At 54.0% G+C, this 17,871-nt stretch overlaps 1 protein-coding gene across 1 annotated transcript; it reads left to right on the forward strand.

Moving 5' to 3' along the window:
• Positions 1–1,638: 1,638 nt before the first annotated feature.
• EHD2 (EH domain containing 2) lies at positions 1,639–13,154 on the forward strand. The gene is made up of 5 exons (XM_053473929.1): positions 1,639–2,155; positions 3,619–3,716; positions 8,809–9,221; positions 12,081–12,242; positions 12,396–13,154. The coding sequence occupies exons 1-5, from the start codon at positions 1,752–1,754 to the stop codon at positions 12,927–12,929; spliced, it is 1,611 nt and encodes a 536-aa protein (XP_053329904.1). The 5' UTR covers positions 1,639–1,751; the 3' UTR covers positions 12,930–13,154.
• The last annotated feature ends 4,717 nt before the right edge of the window (positions 13,155–17,871 follow it).

The raw sequence follows: 17,871 nt of genomic DNA on the forward strand, positions 1-17,871 counted from the left end.
CCTCCATTCACCAAAGAGACGGCAAATGAGGATCACAGTAAGGATCCAGTATGGGGTAAATGCTGCCTCTAGTCCCTCACACTTTAGACACCCTGGTGGTTATATCTGGAATTGCAATCAAGGCAAAATTCTCAAATCACAGCAGCTCAGGGGGCAGTTGCCCCCCCATGTCACTACTCTCCTGGATGGGGGTACTTCCACAGCTGGGAAAATCAGAACTTGCCAGCAGCCAGTCCAGGCAGGGCCACCAGGGGCCAGATGAATACGAATAATCCTGGAATTTCATAGAGCGCATTCTAACACTCATTAATATATCGGAGATTAACAACATCATCACTCATTTCTTTTTGTTAGTGGATACATTCCACATCCTACCAGCAGAGCATGTCTGCAAAACGTATCCGTGTGCCCGGCGGGCAGATCGGCCCCACCCGGCCCGTCAGGTCGACTGTTTTTTGATTAATCAGTCGTTGGTCTCGTCTTAGATTCAGGAGCCGGATGTCTATCCCATGCATGTTTAATACCCTCACTGTATTACCCTCTACCACTTCTGCCGGGAGGCTATTCCACTTATCTACCACCCCCTCAGTAAAGTAAAACTTCCTTCCGTTCCATCTTAGGCTCTATTTTTCCTTCCACAGTTCTTCTCCTCTGGAAATATTCCTGGGGCACAGGGACACTTGGCACGTATGTATGTAGATTGGAAAGATGGATTAGCCAAATAGCATACCTGGGAACTCTCAGGGCCCCCCGAGTCTTTGGGTTTTTGCCCCAGTCTTGGGGTGACGGGGCAGATTCTCGGGTCACGCAGTCTGACTATTCCCCTCTCCCTGCTGGGATCGTATAGAAGACTCCCGGTCAGTGTTTTCCCTCCAGTATGTTATGGGTGATCTCCCTGCTTGAATGCAGGTGACTCCATTAAATGTACTAGATCAAAAGTCTAGGTTTCCATGACGACGGCTATTACAGCCATTTGGGTGACACATTTGGTGAATCACTGGATAGAATCTTCACGCCGAGCCATTAAAGGGTTAATATTCCGGGCGTCTCAGGGGCCACTCGTTTAGGGGTCTTGAAGTTCATGCCTTTTATTGCAGCAACAGAGAAAAAGATAGTAAGCTCCTGTGCGCAGGGCCCTCGTCGCGTGTTGTTTCTGTAAGTCACCCTGTTCTGTTACGTCCCGTCTACCCTTTTGTACCGCGCTGCGGAGTATGACGGCGATATATAAAACAATAACAATAAAAGTTGGGAAAGCGGCCTCTGCGGTCTCTTCTTCGGGCGGCCCCTTTGACAGATGACACATTTAGTTTTTGCCCCACTAGGTGGCGCTCGCTGCCCTCGGTGTGCGTTCCTGGGGTGGGCGCCGGGCGGGGGCCTCGCAGGGCAGATTCTTCTTCCATTAAAATCATCCGAAATCCAGATGTTTTCCCCATTCTGCCTCCGTCTAACGTAACTTTGGGTAAATACCCCCCCCATCCTTTCCGCTGACCTTGTTGCCCCTGCTCTTTGTGTTCCAGAGCTTTGGGGGGGATCCCCGGTTCTCATCCACCTCCTGCCCCCCCCTGCCCCTCCTGCCCCCCCCGCCTCCCACACCCTGTTCCTGCCTCTCCTTTTTTTCCAGCCTCTTGCGAGATGTTTGGAGAGACCTCACTTTGAGATCGGCCCCCGACGGACGAGAATCCCAAATCCCCGCAGAGGGAAGAGCCGCCGCCCCGCAGAGAAGGTTCTGTCCGAGAGAGCGAAGCGCGAAGATGTTCAGCTGGATGGGAAAGAACCAGAAGGAGAAGCAGAGCCCAGAAGTGATCCACACGGTGACCGAAGGACTCAAAGATCTCTACAAGAAGAAGCTGAAGCCGGTGGAGGATCTGTACCGGTTCCACGACTTCCACTCCCCGGCGCTGGAGGATGCCGACTTCGACAATAAGCCCATGGTGCTGGTGGTGGGCCAGTACTCCACCGGCAAGACCACCTTCATCAAGTACCTGCTGGAGCAGGACATCCCCGGCAGCCGCATCGGCCCGGAGCCCACCACCGACTCGTTCATCGCCGTCATGCACGGGGAGACGGAGGGGGTGATCCCGGGGAACGCGCTCATGGTGGATCCCAACAAACCCTTCCGGAAGCTCTCGCCCTTCGGGAACACCTTTCTCAACAGGTGGGTGCCGGGGGGGGTCCGGGGCTGCCAGGGGGTCCGAGGTTCTGCAGGGGGGTCTGGGACTGCTAGGGGGTACGGAGCTGCCAGTGGGGGGTCGGGGGCTGCCGAGGGGGTCCGGGGCTGCCGAGGGGTCCGGTTCTGCCAGTGGGGGGTCTAGGGTTCTGCAGGGGGGTCTGGGACTGCTAGGGGGTATGGAGCTGCCAGTGGAGGGTCCGGGGCTGCCAGTGGGGGGTCCGAGGCTGCCAGTGGGGGGTCCGGGGTTCTGCAGGGGGGGTCCGGGGCTGCCGAGGGTCTCAATCAGTATAACGGCATCCGGGAAGTTTGGGCAGCTTGGTACGGGCAGTTTTACTGGGATATGGGGCAGACGGGGGGCAGACGGGGGGCAGACGGGGGGCAGAGGGGGCAGTTCCTGCGCTCCATATTCTATAATAGGGGTCATACTTATTGACTGAGGTGGCTGCCCCCCCCGCTGGGGTACGGGGTCACATCTCAGGGGGGCTATTAATGGGCTCTTCCTGGTATCACGGGATCCGGTGCTGTATTGTTAGCGTGTCCGTGTTTATGTTTGGCGGGGATGGTTTCCTGACACACGTATGTTCCCGAGCGCTTTATAAACAGTCCTGCCCCGGGGGGGGGGGGCTGGGGGGTATCTGCTGCTTATTCTGACAATTACCTGTCGCTGCTTCACAAATCGTTACCCCAGTATGCGGGGCTCGGGGGGGGCAGATTCCCAGGGGTTTTACCCAAGGCACGGGGTGAATGGCTATTAAAGGGTTAATATTTTGGGGTATCGGGGCACAGAGCTTATGTGTGCCCATTTAACCCCTTCTCCCCCCCGCAGGTTTATGTGTGCCCATTTAACCCCTTCTCTCCCCGCAGGTTTATGTTTGCCCATTTAACCCCTTCTCTCCCCGCAGGTTTATGTGTGCCCATTTAACCCCTTCTCTCCCCGCAGGTTTATGTGTGCCCATTTAACCCCTTCTCTCCCCCCGCAGGTTTATGTGTGCCCATTTAACCCCTTCTCTCCCCCGCAGGTTTATGCCTGCCCATTTAACCCCTTCTCTCCCCCGCAGGTTTATGTCTGCCCATTAAACCCCTTCTCTCCCCCGCAGGTTTATGTGTGCCCATTTAACCCCTTCTCTCCCCCGCAGGTTTATGTGTGCCCATTTAACCCCTTCTCTCCCCCGCATGCTTATGTGTGCCCATTTAACCCCTTCTCTCCCCCGCAGGTTTATGTGTGCCCGTTTAACCCCTTCTCTCCGCCGCAGGTTTATGTGTGCCCATTTAACCCCTTCTCTCCCCCCGCAGGTTTATGTGTGCGCATTAACCCCTTCTCTCCCCCGCAGGTTTATGTGTGCCCATTTAACCCCTTCTCTCCCCCGCAGGTTTATGTGTGCCCATTTAACTCCTTCTCTCCCCCGCAGGTTTATGTGTGCCCATTTAACCCCTTCTCTCCCCCGCAGGTTTATGTGTGCCCATCTGCCCAACAAAGTACTGGAAAGCATCAGTCTGATAGACACTCCGGGCATCCTGTCCGGCACCAAGCAGCGCGTGTGCAGAGGTGAGTCCAACACGCAACACGCCACACTGCATACCGTGCAACATGACATAGTGAGCTTCTTCTGCCATCACGCGCCTGTCAGCTCTTACCACCTTCATACAAATAAAAAGGAGTTTTTAAAACACATGCGCAGAAAACTCCCGGCAGATCGGCCCCCGGCGGCCCCCGACTAGTCTGTAAACCTTAATCAGTCGTTGGTCTCGTCTTAGATTCAGGAGCCGTATGTCTATCCCATGCATGTTTAATACCCTCACTGTATTACCCTCTACCACCTCTGCTGGGAGGCTGTTCCACTTATCTCCCACCCTCTCAGTAAAGTAAAACTTCCTTCCATCTCAGCCTCTGACTCTCTAGTGTTGGATTCCGCTCTCTTGTTGTAATTTTTCTCCTCCTTTGAAATTATTTCCCTCCCGTTCTTTATTAACCCTTTATGGATTTAAATGTCTCCCCGCGTCTCTCTCTCTCTTGTCTCCCCCTCTCTCTTCTCTCCCCAATCTTCTTCCCCCGTCTCTCCCTCCGTCTCTATCCCCCCGTCTCTCTCTCTCCCTCTCTCTCTCCCCGTCTCTCTCTCTCCCCCTCTCTCTCTCTCTCCCTCTCTCTCTCCCCGTCTCTCCCTCTCTCTCTCCCCGTCTCTCTGTATGTGTGTGAAGGGGGCTTGGGTTGGTTCCATGTCTGTTTTGGACAGGCGGGGGTCCGGGCTGTCTCTCCCGGGGTGTGGAGCGCAGCAGGGTGCGTCTCGTATTGGCAGAGCGGTTGGCGGGTCGCCAGCTGTCTCGTTTTCGGGGTGGATTTGGGTTTTTTCTGGTTGTCTGTGATGGAGGTCGGGGGTTTGGGGGTAAAATCTATGAAATCTGCTTCATTCTAACAAAAAACACAAGCTGGAAATGGTACTGAGCTGTCTCTCTGTGTACTTGGCTGTCTCTTTGTATTGAGCTGTCTCTCTCTGTACTTGGCGGTCTCTCTGTGTACTTGGCTGTCTCTCTCTCTGTACTTGGCGGTCTCTTTGTATTGGGCTGTCTCTCTCTGTATTGGGCTGTCTCTCTCTGTACTTGGCGGTCTCTCTGTATTGAGCTGTCTCTCTCTGTACTTGGCGGTCTCTTTGTATTGAGCTGTCTCTCTCTGTACTTGGCGGTCTCTCTCTGTATTGGGCTGTCTCTCTCTGTACTTGGCGGTCTCTCTCTGTATTGGGCTGTCTCTCTCTGTACTTGGCAGTCTCTCTGTATTGAGCTGTCTCTCTCTGTACTTGGCGGTCTCTCTCTGTATTGGGCTGTCTCTCTCTGTACTTGGCGGTCTCTTTGTATTGAGCTGTCTCTCTCTGTACTTGGCGGTCTCTTTGTATTGGGCTGTCTCTCTCTGTATTGGGCTGTCTCTCTCTGTACTTGGCGGTCTCTCTGTATTGAGCTGTCTCTCTCTGTACTTGGCGGTCTCTTTGTATTGAGCTGTCTCTCTCTGTACTTGGCGGTCTCTTTGTATTGGGCTGTCTCTTTGTATTGGGCTGTCTCTCTCTGTACTTGGCGGTCTCTTTGTATTGGGCTGTCTCTCTCTGTACTTGGCAGTCTCTCTGTATTGGGCTGTCTCTCTCTGTACTTGGCGGTCTCTTTGTATTGGGCTGTCTCTCTCTTTGTATTGAGCTGTCTCTCTCTGTACTTGATGGTCTCTTTGTATTGAGCTGTCTCTCTCTGTACTTGGCAGTCTCTCTGTATTGAGCTGTCTCTCTCTGTACTTGGCGGTCTCTTTGTATTGGGCTGTTGCTTGGATACCCCAGTAAACAGCCCCCCTCCTCCCGCTAATTTTAATGTTATTTTAATATTTTTCCGCCCCGAAGCTCCACGTCTGTGAGATCCCCGGCCTCCTAATTTGGGGAATTTCTGGATTTACAGCCCCAAGGCTAGGAGTGGGGGGGAGAGGGGCAGGTTAGATGTGGGGGTAAAGGGGCAGGTTAGGGGTGGGGGGAGAGGGGCAGGTTAGGGGTGGGGGGTATAGAGGCAGGTTAGGGGTGGGGGGAGAGGGGCAGGTTAGGGGTGCGGGGTATAGGGGCAGGCTAGGAGTGGGGGGAGAGGGGCAGGTTAGGGGTGGGGGGAGAGGGGCAGGTTAGGGGTGGGGGGAGAGGGGCAGGTTAGTGGTGGGGGAGAGGGGCAGGTTAGGGGGTATATAATACCCCAGAGGTTCTCCCCACCCCCCCAGCGCTGTTTTTCTCATTAGTCTCCAGAACAATCAGCTCGGCGTCCATTGTGTTCCTGAGATCTCCGCTTCCTGCCGACTAATTACCCCAAACACCCCCCCCGGGCCACAAACACACGGAAATGGGAGGTGTGGTGGATGCATGGAGCGGCCGCCCAGTAAAAGAGTCCAGTTTACTTCACAGGAGCTTTAAATGGTTCAAACCCCCCCCCCCACAGTGCTCCTGATGCCAAATCCCCAAAAAAGAGACGTCTCGCTGATTTATCTATGCATTATACAGGGGGCCGGTCACTGATTTATCTATACATTATACAGGGGCCGGTCACTGATTTATCTATACATTATACAGGGGCCGCTTCACTGATTTATCTATACATTATACAGGGGGCCGGTCACTGATTTATCTATGCATTATACAGGGGCCGGTCACTGATTTATCTATACATTATACAGGGGCCGGTCACTGATTTATCTATACATTATACAGGGGCCGGTCACTGATTTATCTATACATTATACAGGGGGCCGGTCACTGATTTATCTATACATTATACAGGGGGCCGGTCACTGATTTATCTATGCATTATACAGGGGGCCGGTCACTGATTTATCTATACATTATACAGGGGGCCGGTCGCTGATTTATCTATACATTATACAGGGGGCCGGTCACTGATTTATCTATACATTATACAGGGGGCCGGTCACTGATTTATCTATACATTATACAGGGGGCCGGTCACTGATTTATCTATGCATTATACAGGGGGCCGGTCACTGATTTATCTATACATTATACAGGGGCCGGTCACTGATTTATCTATACATTATACAGGGGCCGGTCACTGATTTATCTATACATTATACAGGGGCCGGGTCACTGATTTATCTATACATTATACAGGGGCCGGTCACTGATTTATCTATACATTATACAGGGGCCGGTCACTGATTTATCTATACATTATACAGGGGGCCGGTCACTGATTTATCTATACATTATACAGGGGCCGGTCACTGATTTATCTATACATTATACAGGGGCCGGGTCACTGATTTATCTATACATTATACAGGGGCCGGTCACTGATTTATCTATACATTATACAGGGGCCGGTCACTGATTTATCTATACATTATACAGGAGCCGGTCACTGATTTATCTATACATTATACAGGGGGCCGGACACTGATTTATCTATACATTATACAGGGGCCGGTCACTGATTTATCTATACATTATACAGGGGGCCGGGTCACTGATTTATCTATACATTATACAGGGGCCGGTCACTGATTTATCTATACATTATACAGGGGCCGGTCACTGATTTATCTATACATTATACAGGGGGCCGGTCACTGATTTATCTATACATTATACAGGGGCCGGTCACTGATTTATCTATACATTATACAGGGGCCGGGTCACTGATTTATCTATACATTATACAGGGGCCGGTCACTGATTTATCTATACATTATACAGGGGCCGGTCACTGATTTATCTATACATTATACAGGGGGCCGGTCACTGATTTATCTATACATTATACAGGGGCCGGTCACTGATTTATCTATATATTATACAGGGGGCCGGTCACTGATTTATCTATGCATTATACAGGGGGCCGGTCACTGATTTATCTATACATTATACAGGGGCCGGTCACTGATTTATCTATACATTATACAGGGGCCGGGTCACTGATTTATCTATACATTATACAGGGGCCGGTCGCTGATTTATCTATACATTATACAGGGGCCCGGTCACTGATTTATCTATACATTATACAGGGGCCGCTTCACTGATTTATCTATACATTATACAGGGGCCGGTCACTGATTTATCTATACATTATACAGGGGGCCGGACACTGATTTATCTATACATTATACAGGAGCCGGTCACTGATTTATCTATACATTATACAGGGGCCGGTCACTGATTTATCTATACATTATACAGGGGGCCGGTCACTGATTTATCTATACATTATACAGGGGGCCGGTCACTGATTTATCTATACATTATACAGGGGCCGGTCGCTGATTTATCTATACATTATACAGGGGCCCGGTCACTGATTTATCTATACATTATACAGGGGCCGCTTCACTGATTTATCTATACATTATACAGGGGCGGGTCACTGATTTATCTATACATTATACAGGGGCCGGGTCACTGATTTATCTATACATTATACAGGGGGCCGGCTCACTGATTTATCTATACATTATACAGGGGCCGGTCACTGATTTATCTATACATTATACAGGGGCCGGTCACTGATTTATCTATACATTATACAGGGGGCCGGTCACTGATTTATCTATACATTATACAGGGGGCCGGTCACTGATTTATCTATACATTATACAGGGGGCCGGTCACTGATTTATCTATACATTATACAGGGGCCGGTCACTGATTTATCTATACATTATACAGGGGCCGGTCACTGATTTATCTATACATCATACAGGGGCCGGTCACTGATTTATCTATACATTATACAGGGGGCCGGTCACTGATTTATCTATACATTATACAGGGGCCGGTCACTGATTTATCTATACATTATACAGGGGGCCGGTCACTGATTTATCTATACATTATACAGGGGCCGGACACTGATTTATCTATACATTATACAGGGGGCCGGTCACTGATTTATCTATACATTATACAGGGGCCGGACACTGATTTATCTATACATTATACAGGGGGCCCCGGGGTAGATAAATACAGAGAGATGGGGCCTGTTTTCGCCGGGTTATAGAGCCCATGTTGACAGATTCAGGGAGTGTACTGGAGATTATAGGGTTAATGTCCGGGTGCCATGTGGGGTGCGGATTGTGTTCCTTGTTGCCCATGACCTTTTGCCCCTTTGCCCCTCGGCAGGGTACGAGTTCCCCGCGGTGCTCCAGTGGTTCGCGGAGCGCGTGGACCGGATCATCCTCCTGTTCGATGCCCACAAGCTGGAGATCTCCGACGAGTTCTCCGAGGCCATCCGGGCCCTGAGCGGCAACGAGGACAAAATCCGCGTGGTCCTCAACAAGGCGGACATGGTGGAAACGCAGCAGCTGATGAGGGTCTACGGGGCCCTCATGTGGTCTTTGGGCAAAGTGTTTAACACCCCGGAGGTTCTGAGGGTCTACATCGGCTCCTTCTGGGCGGAGCCTCTAATGATCTCCGACAACCGGCGGCTCTTTGAGTTGGAGGAGCAGGATCTGTTCCAAGACATCCAGAACCTGCCCAGAAACGCAGCCCTGCGCAAGCTCAACGACCTCGTCAAGCGGGCCCGCCTGGTCAGGGTAAGCAGAGCGGGATATAGGGGGGTATAAGGGATAACTGGGGGGGCAGAGTGGCATATAGGGGGTATAAGGGATAACTGGGGGGGGCAGAGTGGCATATAGGGGGTATAAGGGATAACTGGGGGGGGCAGAGTGGCATATAGGGGGTATAAGGGATAACTGGGGGGGGCAGAGTGGCATATAGGGGGTATAAGGGATAACTGGGGGGGCAGAGTGGCATATAGGGGGTATAATATTAATATTTACTAATAGGGTCATGTTATGATCAAGCAAATACGCTATTACGCGGTTGGGGGGTCGGACCCTGTATTACACAGTGGGGGGGGTTGGTACCCATGCACGGTGCCCGGGACTGGGGGTTTGGGGGCCGGGAGGGGCCGGGATCTGCATTTACTCCTCGGACTGATTTTTGGCAGCCAGGATGGGAAAATGGAACATGAAAGAAGCCAACGCATTCCTGAACGGTTACTCACCGGAGAGAGAGGGAGAGAGACGGAGAGAGAGAGACGGAGAGAGAGAGACAGAGGGAGAGAGAGAGAGAGACAGAGGGAGAGAGAGACAGAGACAGAGGGAGAGAGAGACAGAGGGAGAGAGAGAGAGAGAGAGGGGGAGAGAGACAGAGACAGAGGGAGAGAGAGAGAGAGAGAGAGAGAGAGAGACAGAGACAGAGGGAGAGAGAGACAGAGACGGAGAGAGAGAGACGGAGAGAGAGAGAGAGAGAGAGGGAGAGAGAGAGAGAGACGGAGAGAGAGACAGAGGGAGAGAGAGAGACGGAGAGAGAGAGACGGAGAGAGAGAGACAGAGGGAGAGAGAGAGAGACAGAGGGAGAGAGAGAGACGGAGAGAGAGAGACAGAGGGAGAGAGAGACAGAGACGGAGAGAGAGAGAGAGACGGAGGGAGAGACAGAGAGGGAGGGAGAGAGCGAGAGAGACAGAGAAAGAGAGATAGACAGAAACAGAGAGGGAGAGAGACAGAGAGAGAGGGAGAGAGAGAGGGAGAGAGAAAGAGAGGGAGAGAGAGAGAGAGAGAGAGAGTAGGATAGAGATAGATGGGGGAGAGAGAAGGAATTGAGGGCAGAGAGAAAAGGACAGAGAGCGAGCACCATAGAGAGACAGAAGCTGGCAGTTACCCCGTAACAAGTTGCTATACGGGGTTAATGAAGTGCTTTTACCCCGTGCCCGCTGTAAAATCTTTATGCCCCGGGGCTTGTAGTGTTCTTGGCACTCGCTCTTTTTCTGGGGTAACTGCACCATGCGCTGCTTAGTTTTCTTTTTTGGGTGTTTGTACCATGCTGGGGCTATTTTTTGGGGGGCCTCCTGTTTTTTGGGGGGCGCGTTTTTATGTAGGGCACTGTTTTTTGAGGGGGCGCTCCTTTCTTTGGGGGGGCATTTTGTTTCTTGGGGGCCCCGAGCACCTTGTCCTCTCTTCCTGCCACACTCCCTGGCGCTGCCACCCAGCTGAGGTCTCCTCACTGACTGTCTTTGCCCCCTTCCCGTCTTTTTACCCCTCTGCCCCGCTCTGTTTTCCTGCCGTTTAATCCGCATTCTCTCCCCGTGAGCTCCATTTACCCCGTGCAATATTTACCCCTGACAGGGGCCGTTCCCACTAATCCCAGCCCTAAAGGGTAAAAGGTTTGGTGTCATTAAAGGTGTTACTATGTAAGGAGTCTCAGAGGAAGCCGGGGAGGAATTATTGACTTCCCCAGACGTGTTAGTTGCCCCGGCCCCCTCCCACTTGACCCTTCCTACTATTCTCTTATTGATGTTGAGGGTCTCAGGCGTCTTCTCCGCTCTCGAGACTTTTCCCCGGTTTCCTCGGCAGGAAGCCAACTGAACACAAACAGTCAGCCGGTGACGCCGCGGCCCCCCCACGGCCCCTCCACGGCCCCTCCACGGCAGGAGAAATAAATGTGGCCCCCTCCACGGCAGGAGAAATAAACGGTGGCGCTACGGCCCCCCCAAGGCCCCTCCGATGCAGGAGATATAAACATGGCCCCCCGCGGCCCCCCACGGCAGGAGGTATAAACATGGCCCCTCCCCAGCAGGAGATATAAACGTGGCCCCTCCCCAGCAGGAGATATAAACGTGGCCCCCCCACCACAGGAGATATATACGTGGCCCCCCACGCCCCCCCACCGCAGGAGATATAAACGTGGCCCCCCACCGCAGGAGATATAAACGTGGTCCCCCCACCGCAGGAGATATAAACGTGGCCCCCCACGCCCCCCCCACCGCAGGAGATATAAACGTGGCCCCCCATGGCCCCCCACCGCAGGAGATATAAACGTGGCCCCCCACGCCCCCCACCGCAGGAGATATAAACGTGGCCCCTCACGCCCCCCCACTGCAGGAGATATAAACGTGGCCCCCCACGGCCCCCCACCACAGGAGATATAGATGCTCCTCTGACGCTGATCCTCTTCGTTTATTTTCAGATTTTTAAATATTTAAAGCGTTTCTTTACATTAAACTCCAAGAATTTATCTGCCGACTCAGCGCAGGTTCTCGCTCTGTTATCTGAACCCGATCTACTAAACAAACCCCCCGACTCCTTCTCAAACTGCCTGTGGGGAACAATAGAATGGCTCAGTCTTAATCACCCAGCCAGACTCTCTGACTAATGAAACTTTATAGAGGAATGGACTTCATTAGCACCGCCATAAAGCGTCAGCTCGGTGTGGTGTTTGAGCCGGGAGAAGCACTGGGGGTTATTATAGATTTCTCTGTGGTCGTAGGATTTGCCATGTCTGGAGTAGTGCTTACAGGACTGCATTGACAGGCATGCATGTACTGTACGTGCAAGTACTTTTGGCTGTGGCCGGGGTTCTGCTGGGGGTGACCCTGTGCCCTTTCTCCGCAGGTCCACGCGCACATCATCAGCTACCTGAAGAAAGAGATGCCGATGTTTCGGAAAGACAACAAGAAGAAGCAGCTGATTAACATGCTGCCCGTGATCTTCGCCAAGATCCAGCTGGAGCACCACATCTCCCCCGGAGACTTCCCCGACTGCGAGAAGATGCAGGTAAGCCCCTCCCCCCATCCATCCCAATACTCTCAGAATCTGCCCTAAAACATCTGGTGGATCCTCCATCATGAACCTCTTTACCCCTCCCCCACACACGAATACCCCCATAATAATCCTTCCAGCGCGTTGAGTTTGTGTATCTACCAACAGAAGCACCTGATGGTTCACGACTTCAAGAAGTTTCATTCCCTCAAGCCGCAGATGATCGAAGCCTTGGATGAGATGTTGACCGTTGACATCGCCAAGCTGATGCCTCTCCTGCGGCAGGAAGACCTGGATACTGTCGACAACTTGGTCCAAGGAGGAGCCTTCAACGGCACCCACAACGGTCCCTTCATTGAGGGGATTGACGGGGTCTACGAGGGTTTGGATGAGGATGAATGGGTGGTTACCAAAGACAAACCCAAGTACGATGAGATATTCTTCAACTTGGCCCCGGCTGACGGCAAACTGACCGGCACCAAAGCTAAAAACTGGATGGTAACCACCAAGCTGCCCAACTCGGTGCTGGGCAAGATCTGGAAGCTCTCTGACGTCGACCGCGACGGCATGCTGGATGATGAAGAGTTTGCCTTGGCCAGCCATTTGATTGAGGTCAAACTGGAAGGTCATGGGCTTCCCAGCGAGCTGCCGAGACATCTGGTCCCACCTTCCAAGAGAAGACAGAAAGGGTCTGCAGAGTAAAGCCACCGGCGAGCGGACAACACGGCCGTCTTCCTGCGCCCTGGCAAGTTGGATGTCGTTCCCACCGCCAGGTGAAGTTGTCAGGGACGTTCGAGACCAACCTTCCTGACGAAACCAAATTGCTTCAGATATTATATATATATATATGTGTGCGTGCGCGTGCGTTTGCCTGAATATGAAGACACAGCTGGGTGACGGAGATCGCGTGGACCTCTGCCCTGAATCCCTGCTTCGCCAAGAGTCTTCGGCGAGACCCGCTCCTCATCCACAGTAACCCTCACGCGTTTCGACATCGTTGAGACTTTATATGCGCCCAAAGTCTTCTCTTCCTTCCATGAAACTTAAGCCGAGGATTAAGAACACGGAATGTCAATGAAAGCGGTGCCTACCACCTGCACCATCACGTGAGGGCCACACGGGTCCTGCCTCCCCTTCATGTTGTGTCCTGTATACCCCATCCTTACTCAGATCCGGTCATTTGGGGTCAATGTTGGCAAATCCAGGCATTTATTACCCTACTGCTGAGTTATAATTTAGTGGAACCCCTTTCCTGCCCCGAGGGTGGATACTCTTCACCGTGACATATGACTACTATGTAAGCATCAGGTGCTTTAAACTAAGCGCGCTATAGCATCACTAACCACGCTTATGTCATAGAGGACGTCCGCCTGCCCGTTCTGATTATCCAGCTCCGTGTGGAAGCCACGGCGGCCAAGAGACCGAGGAACTCTAAAGAACGTCCGAAGGAGCATGTCTGCGCTTTAAAGAAGCAAGAGGTCAATGCTGATCCTCAGCTTGTGTGACATCACGTGTGCGATCTGCATGTAACTAACACGCTCTGTGCTTAGACCCAAACATGCATGTCCTCCAAACCCAAACCATCTGTAGGTGAGACCTTTCCAGGGGGGCTTCGCGGCTCCAGGTGGTTAATGGCTCCTCGGGAAAGACCATATAATCTAGGAAGAGACCATCCGAGGTCTGTCGGCCTACACCCCACGCCCAGAGCCATGACGCTCCCAGAGATACCGGATACGATGCGTGGGACACGCGTCCCGCTGCTTCTGGGGGGCTTATAGGCTCTGGCGTGGGGGTCCGCAGACACGGATTATTTGACCCTCACAGCGCCGACAGAGGAAACGGGCCAAGCGTGGTAATTCCAGAGGTCTTAGCAATAGGAAGGAAAGGTGGAAGAGCTTTAAAGGCGAGGGAAATGCCGGCGGGGGGGGGGGGAGTTTATCTTAGATGATGGAAAAGGAGCAGGAAGGGAGAGGTGAGAGAGACGCTTGTGGAGCGGCTGCGATGGGGGCCCCCTGGGCTACGAGGCCCCCCCTGCTGGAACCGACCTGATCGTAAATCCCACATTCTAGAAGGACTCGGTTCCAGGGACATCCCATTGAGTCGCTGCGCCCCGCCGGATCCCTCTTATAACATAGAGTGTTCCGGGGGGGGGGCGAGTCCAGGCACCGATTGGCCGATTCCGGCTTACATTCTCCGAAGGGAAGTCTCGATAGGCGTTAGATGCCCCCCTCTTTACGTGGCGCGTCTCGAGTTGCCCCGCCGGTCCTTGGCACGAGAGGAAGGTGACTGGGGGCCGGCAGGGGCCGGCCTGGGTCGGCTCTCTGGTTTAGGATGGTTGGGTTTGGAGGAAATGATCTAGAACCGGAGGGCATGGTGCGAGGGCCCCCGATTAAGAGGTAGTGGTTGCTTGTCACGGGGCTCCGGTTGGGGGCTCCGGCCGGCAGCCCCCTCTCTCGTATGTTCTAGGCGTGTATCCCGGCCGTCCCGTGTGCAGCGGGCAGAGCGAGCGCTTCTATGTATCACCGCGTATTCACTATGGCTACAAAGCGTCCGATGGGAACGTGTACTCTATCACTCCCGTGCAATAAACGGCATTTACCGACCACCTCTGCTGTGTCTCCTGTCCGTGTTCTTGCGGGAACGAGGTTATATTTACTGGGTATTAATAGCGTTCTGGCCCCCGGAACCTGTAATTCCAGCCCGCGAAAACATGCGAGGAATCCGGACCCTGCGCCAGGAACCTGGAATAAAATATATATAAAATATAAACGGGGATCTTTCCGGAAACTTCCGATGCGTGCGGACAGTCTGCCGATTCATGGCTAAATATATCGGGGTCTCTGCCGGGCGGCCCACTGATTTCTGTGGATTTAGGTTTTTAGTTAATTTAGAATATATGAAGATTAAAAGTCAAAAATCTATTAGAAACTCTAGAAAGTTTGGCCGCTACCACCTCCGCTGGGAGGCTGTTCCACTTATCTACCACTCCCTCAGCAATCAGGCAGCACATATCTTTACCTAGTTTTATTTTAGGCAATAATCCAGTTTATGGAACACGCAGCAGAATGTGGCCCCGAGTCCTGCGCCGGTCCCGTTGTACTGTATGCATCCCTGATTCTATTAACCTGTTAGTAACCGCAGAGTGAAATTGGCTGCTCCCCTCCCCCACATAGAAAGGCTTAGCAGGCACAGGTCACGGCGGTCTCTCCGTCACCTGACGCACAGTCAGTGCCAGTTAGGAGAACAATGTCTCCTGTTGGGCTGGGGAGCGGCTGCCGGGACTGAGAGACCCTTCACAGGGGCAGATTCACTTTTTCCACCCAAACATTTTTTCCGCCCCAGGTTACGTTATGTTGGCTCACGGATTCCACGGAGACAGAAGAAAATATTCCGGGAATGTTCGGAAAATCTGAGCTTAAAACATGGATTACCGGGGGTAAGAAGCTGTCAGCAGGAGGGGGCGGCAGGGGGTAAGAAGCTGTCAGCAGGGGGGGCGGCAGGGGGTAAGAAGCTGTCAGCAGGGGGGGCGGCAGGGGGTAAGAAGCTGTCAGCAGGAGGGGGCGGCAGGGGGTAAGAAGCTGTCAGCAGGGGGGGCGGCAGGGGGTATGAAGCCGTCCGCAGGGGGGTCGTGTTTCGGGTTATGGAGTATTTAGGGGTGAGCTGGTAGACGGGTGCAGAGCTGTCAGCGGAGCAGGGCGATCACGGATATGGGGCAGTGCTGTCAGGTGGGGGCAGTGCTGTCAGGTGGGGGGCAGTGCTGTCAGGTGCGGGGCAGTTGTGGGGGCAGTGCTGTCAGGTGGGGGGCAGTTGTGGGGGCAGTGCTGTCAGGTGGGGGCAGTGCTGTCAGGTGCGGGGCAGTTGTGGGGGCAGTGCTGTCAGGTGGGGGGCAGTTGGGGGCAGTGCTGTCAGGTGGGGGGCAGTTGTGGGGGCAGTGCTGTCAGGTGGGGGCAGTGCTGTCAGGTGGGGGCAGTGCTGTCAGGTGGGGGCAGTGCTGTCAGGTGGGGGGCAGTGCTGTCAGGTGCGGGGCAGTTGTGGGGGCAGTGCTGTCAGGTGGGGGGCAGTTGGGGGCAGTGCTGTCAGGTGGGGGGCAGTTGTGGGGGCAGTGCTGTCAGGTGGGGGCAGTGCTGTCAGGTGCGGGGCAGTTGTGGGGGCAGTGCTGTCAGGTGGGGGGCAGTTGGGGGCAGTGCTGTCAGGTGGGGGGCAGTTGTGGGGGCAGTGCTGTCAGGTGGGGGCAGTGCTGTCAGGTGGGGGCAGTGCTGTCAGGTGGGGGCAGTGCTGTCAGGTGGGGGGCAGTGCTGTCAGGTGCGGGGCAGTTGTGGGGGCAGTGCTGTCAGGTGGGGGGCAGTTGGGGGCAGTGCTGTCAGGTGGGGGGCAGTTGTGGGGGCAGTGCTGTCAGGTGGGGGGCAGTGCTGTCAGGTGGGGGGCAGTTGGGGGTGCGGAGCTCCATGCTGCGGCCCCAGTTGCAGCTCTCGTGGCAGGCAGCCGGGGAGTGCAGCGCGTTGGGTTCGGCCCTCGGTGGCCCCCGAGCCCCCCCCCCCGTGTTACCCGCAGCTCGCAGATAGAAAGCAAAATGTTAGGAATTTGACAGATTGCAGCAGAATGGCAGGAATTTGCCCCGGACCTCAGGCTCTTGGCATGTAATGCTGGATGGGGGGGCACCCCGTCCGCCACGTCTGCCCGGATTCCTCGTGTCAGCGAAAGTACGTCGGGTCGGGAGGTCGCCGGAGATTACGGGTGTGAGCGGGGGAGGATGGGGCAACACCGGGGTAACAACGGGGCATCACCGGGGTAACGACAAGGCATCACTGGTGTAACAGGGCATCACTGGTGTAACAGGGCTTCACCGGGGTAACGGGGCTTCACCGGGGTAACGGGGCATCACCGGGGTAACGGGGCATCACCGGGGTAACGGGGCATCACCGGGAGCATTACAAGGGCTGTGGTGCTTCACAGGGGTGCTCAGGGTGGTTTCCAGCAGAGGTATTTAAATTGGTTTTCTGGAGCAGTGGGAGGGGTTACTGGAATCGTAGTAGTAGTAGAAACCGTGCTCGCCGACCGGCTGCAGCTTCCCTCCTAAACGTTCCTGAGGGACTGTAATAAATCTCCCCGGGGAAGCCTGTTTATTCCGGGCTTTTCTCAGGGATGGGGATAAATCAGACGTGGCCCCGGAGTGACCCCGCGTGCCCGGCCGGTGCCCCCTTTGGAGGGTATTTCCAGATCCAGAGAGGAATCTGCCCGGCGGGGGCCACACAGACCCCTCGCTCTATACAAAGAAAATACGTCTTATTAACCCTTTCAATCCCTACACTGCGCCTTATCGCAGGTCGGTAACCAAGGAAACGCCTGTAAATAAGCCACAACAACCTGCCGGGGAAGGTTCTCCTGGTGATGTCACTCATCTGATGACATCACCGAGGGGCTTCCTACAATCCCTCCATGGGGGGGGTCAGGGAGATCCTGAAGCTCCTCTGTGGTCGGGGAGGGTGGAGCGCCGGCTCCCTCTGCTGGTGGGAGATGGTACGGCGCGCCGGGCTCTACGTGGGGGTCTCTGGCGTTGCGCTGGAATCCACGGCCTGCGGGATCTCTGGCCACGTTCCACGGGGCGCGGCGTGAAAACATGCGCTGACGGGGGGGCGTCCGACGA

This window comes from Spea bombifrons, chromosome 8, assembly GCF_027358695.1.
Source record: "Spea bombifrons isolate aSpeBom1 chromosome 8, aSpeBom1.2.pri, whole genome shotgun sequence".
NCBI lineage: Eukaryota > Metazoa > Chordata > Amphibia > Anura > Pelobatidae > Spea > Spea bombifrons.

Bases quoted from the DNA above. Each gene is read 5' to 3' on its own strand.
- EHD2 (XM_053473929.1), top strand. From the start codon at position 1,752: ATGTTCAGCTGGATGGGAAAGAACCAGAAGGAGAAGCAGAGCCCAGAA. The intron at 2,156-3,618 runs GTGGGTGCCGGG...TCTCCCCCGCAG, and splicing joins GGGAACACCTTTCTCAACAG to GTTTATGTGTGCCCATCTGC. The intron at 9,222-12,080 runs GTAAGCAGAGCG...CTTTCTCCGCAG, and splicing joins AGCGGGCCCGCCTGGTCAGG to GTCCACGCGCACATCATCAG.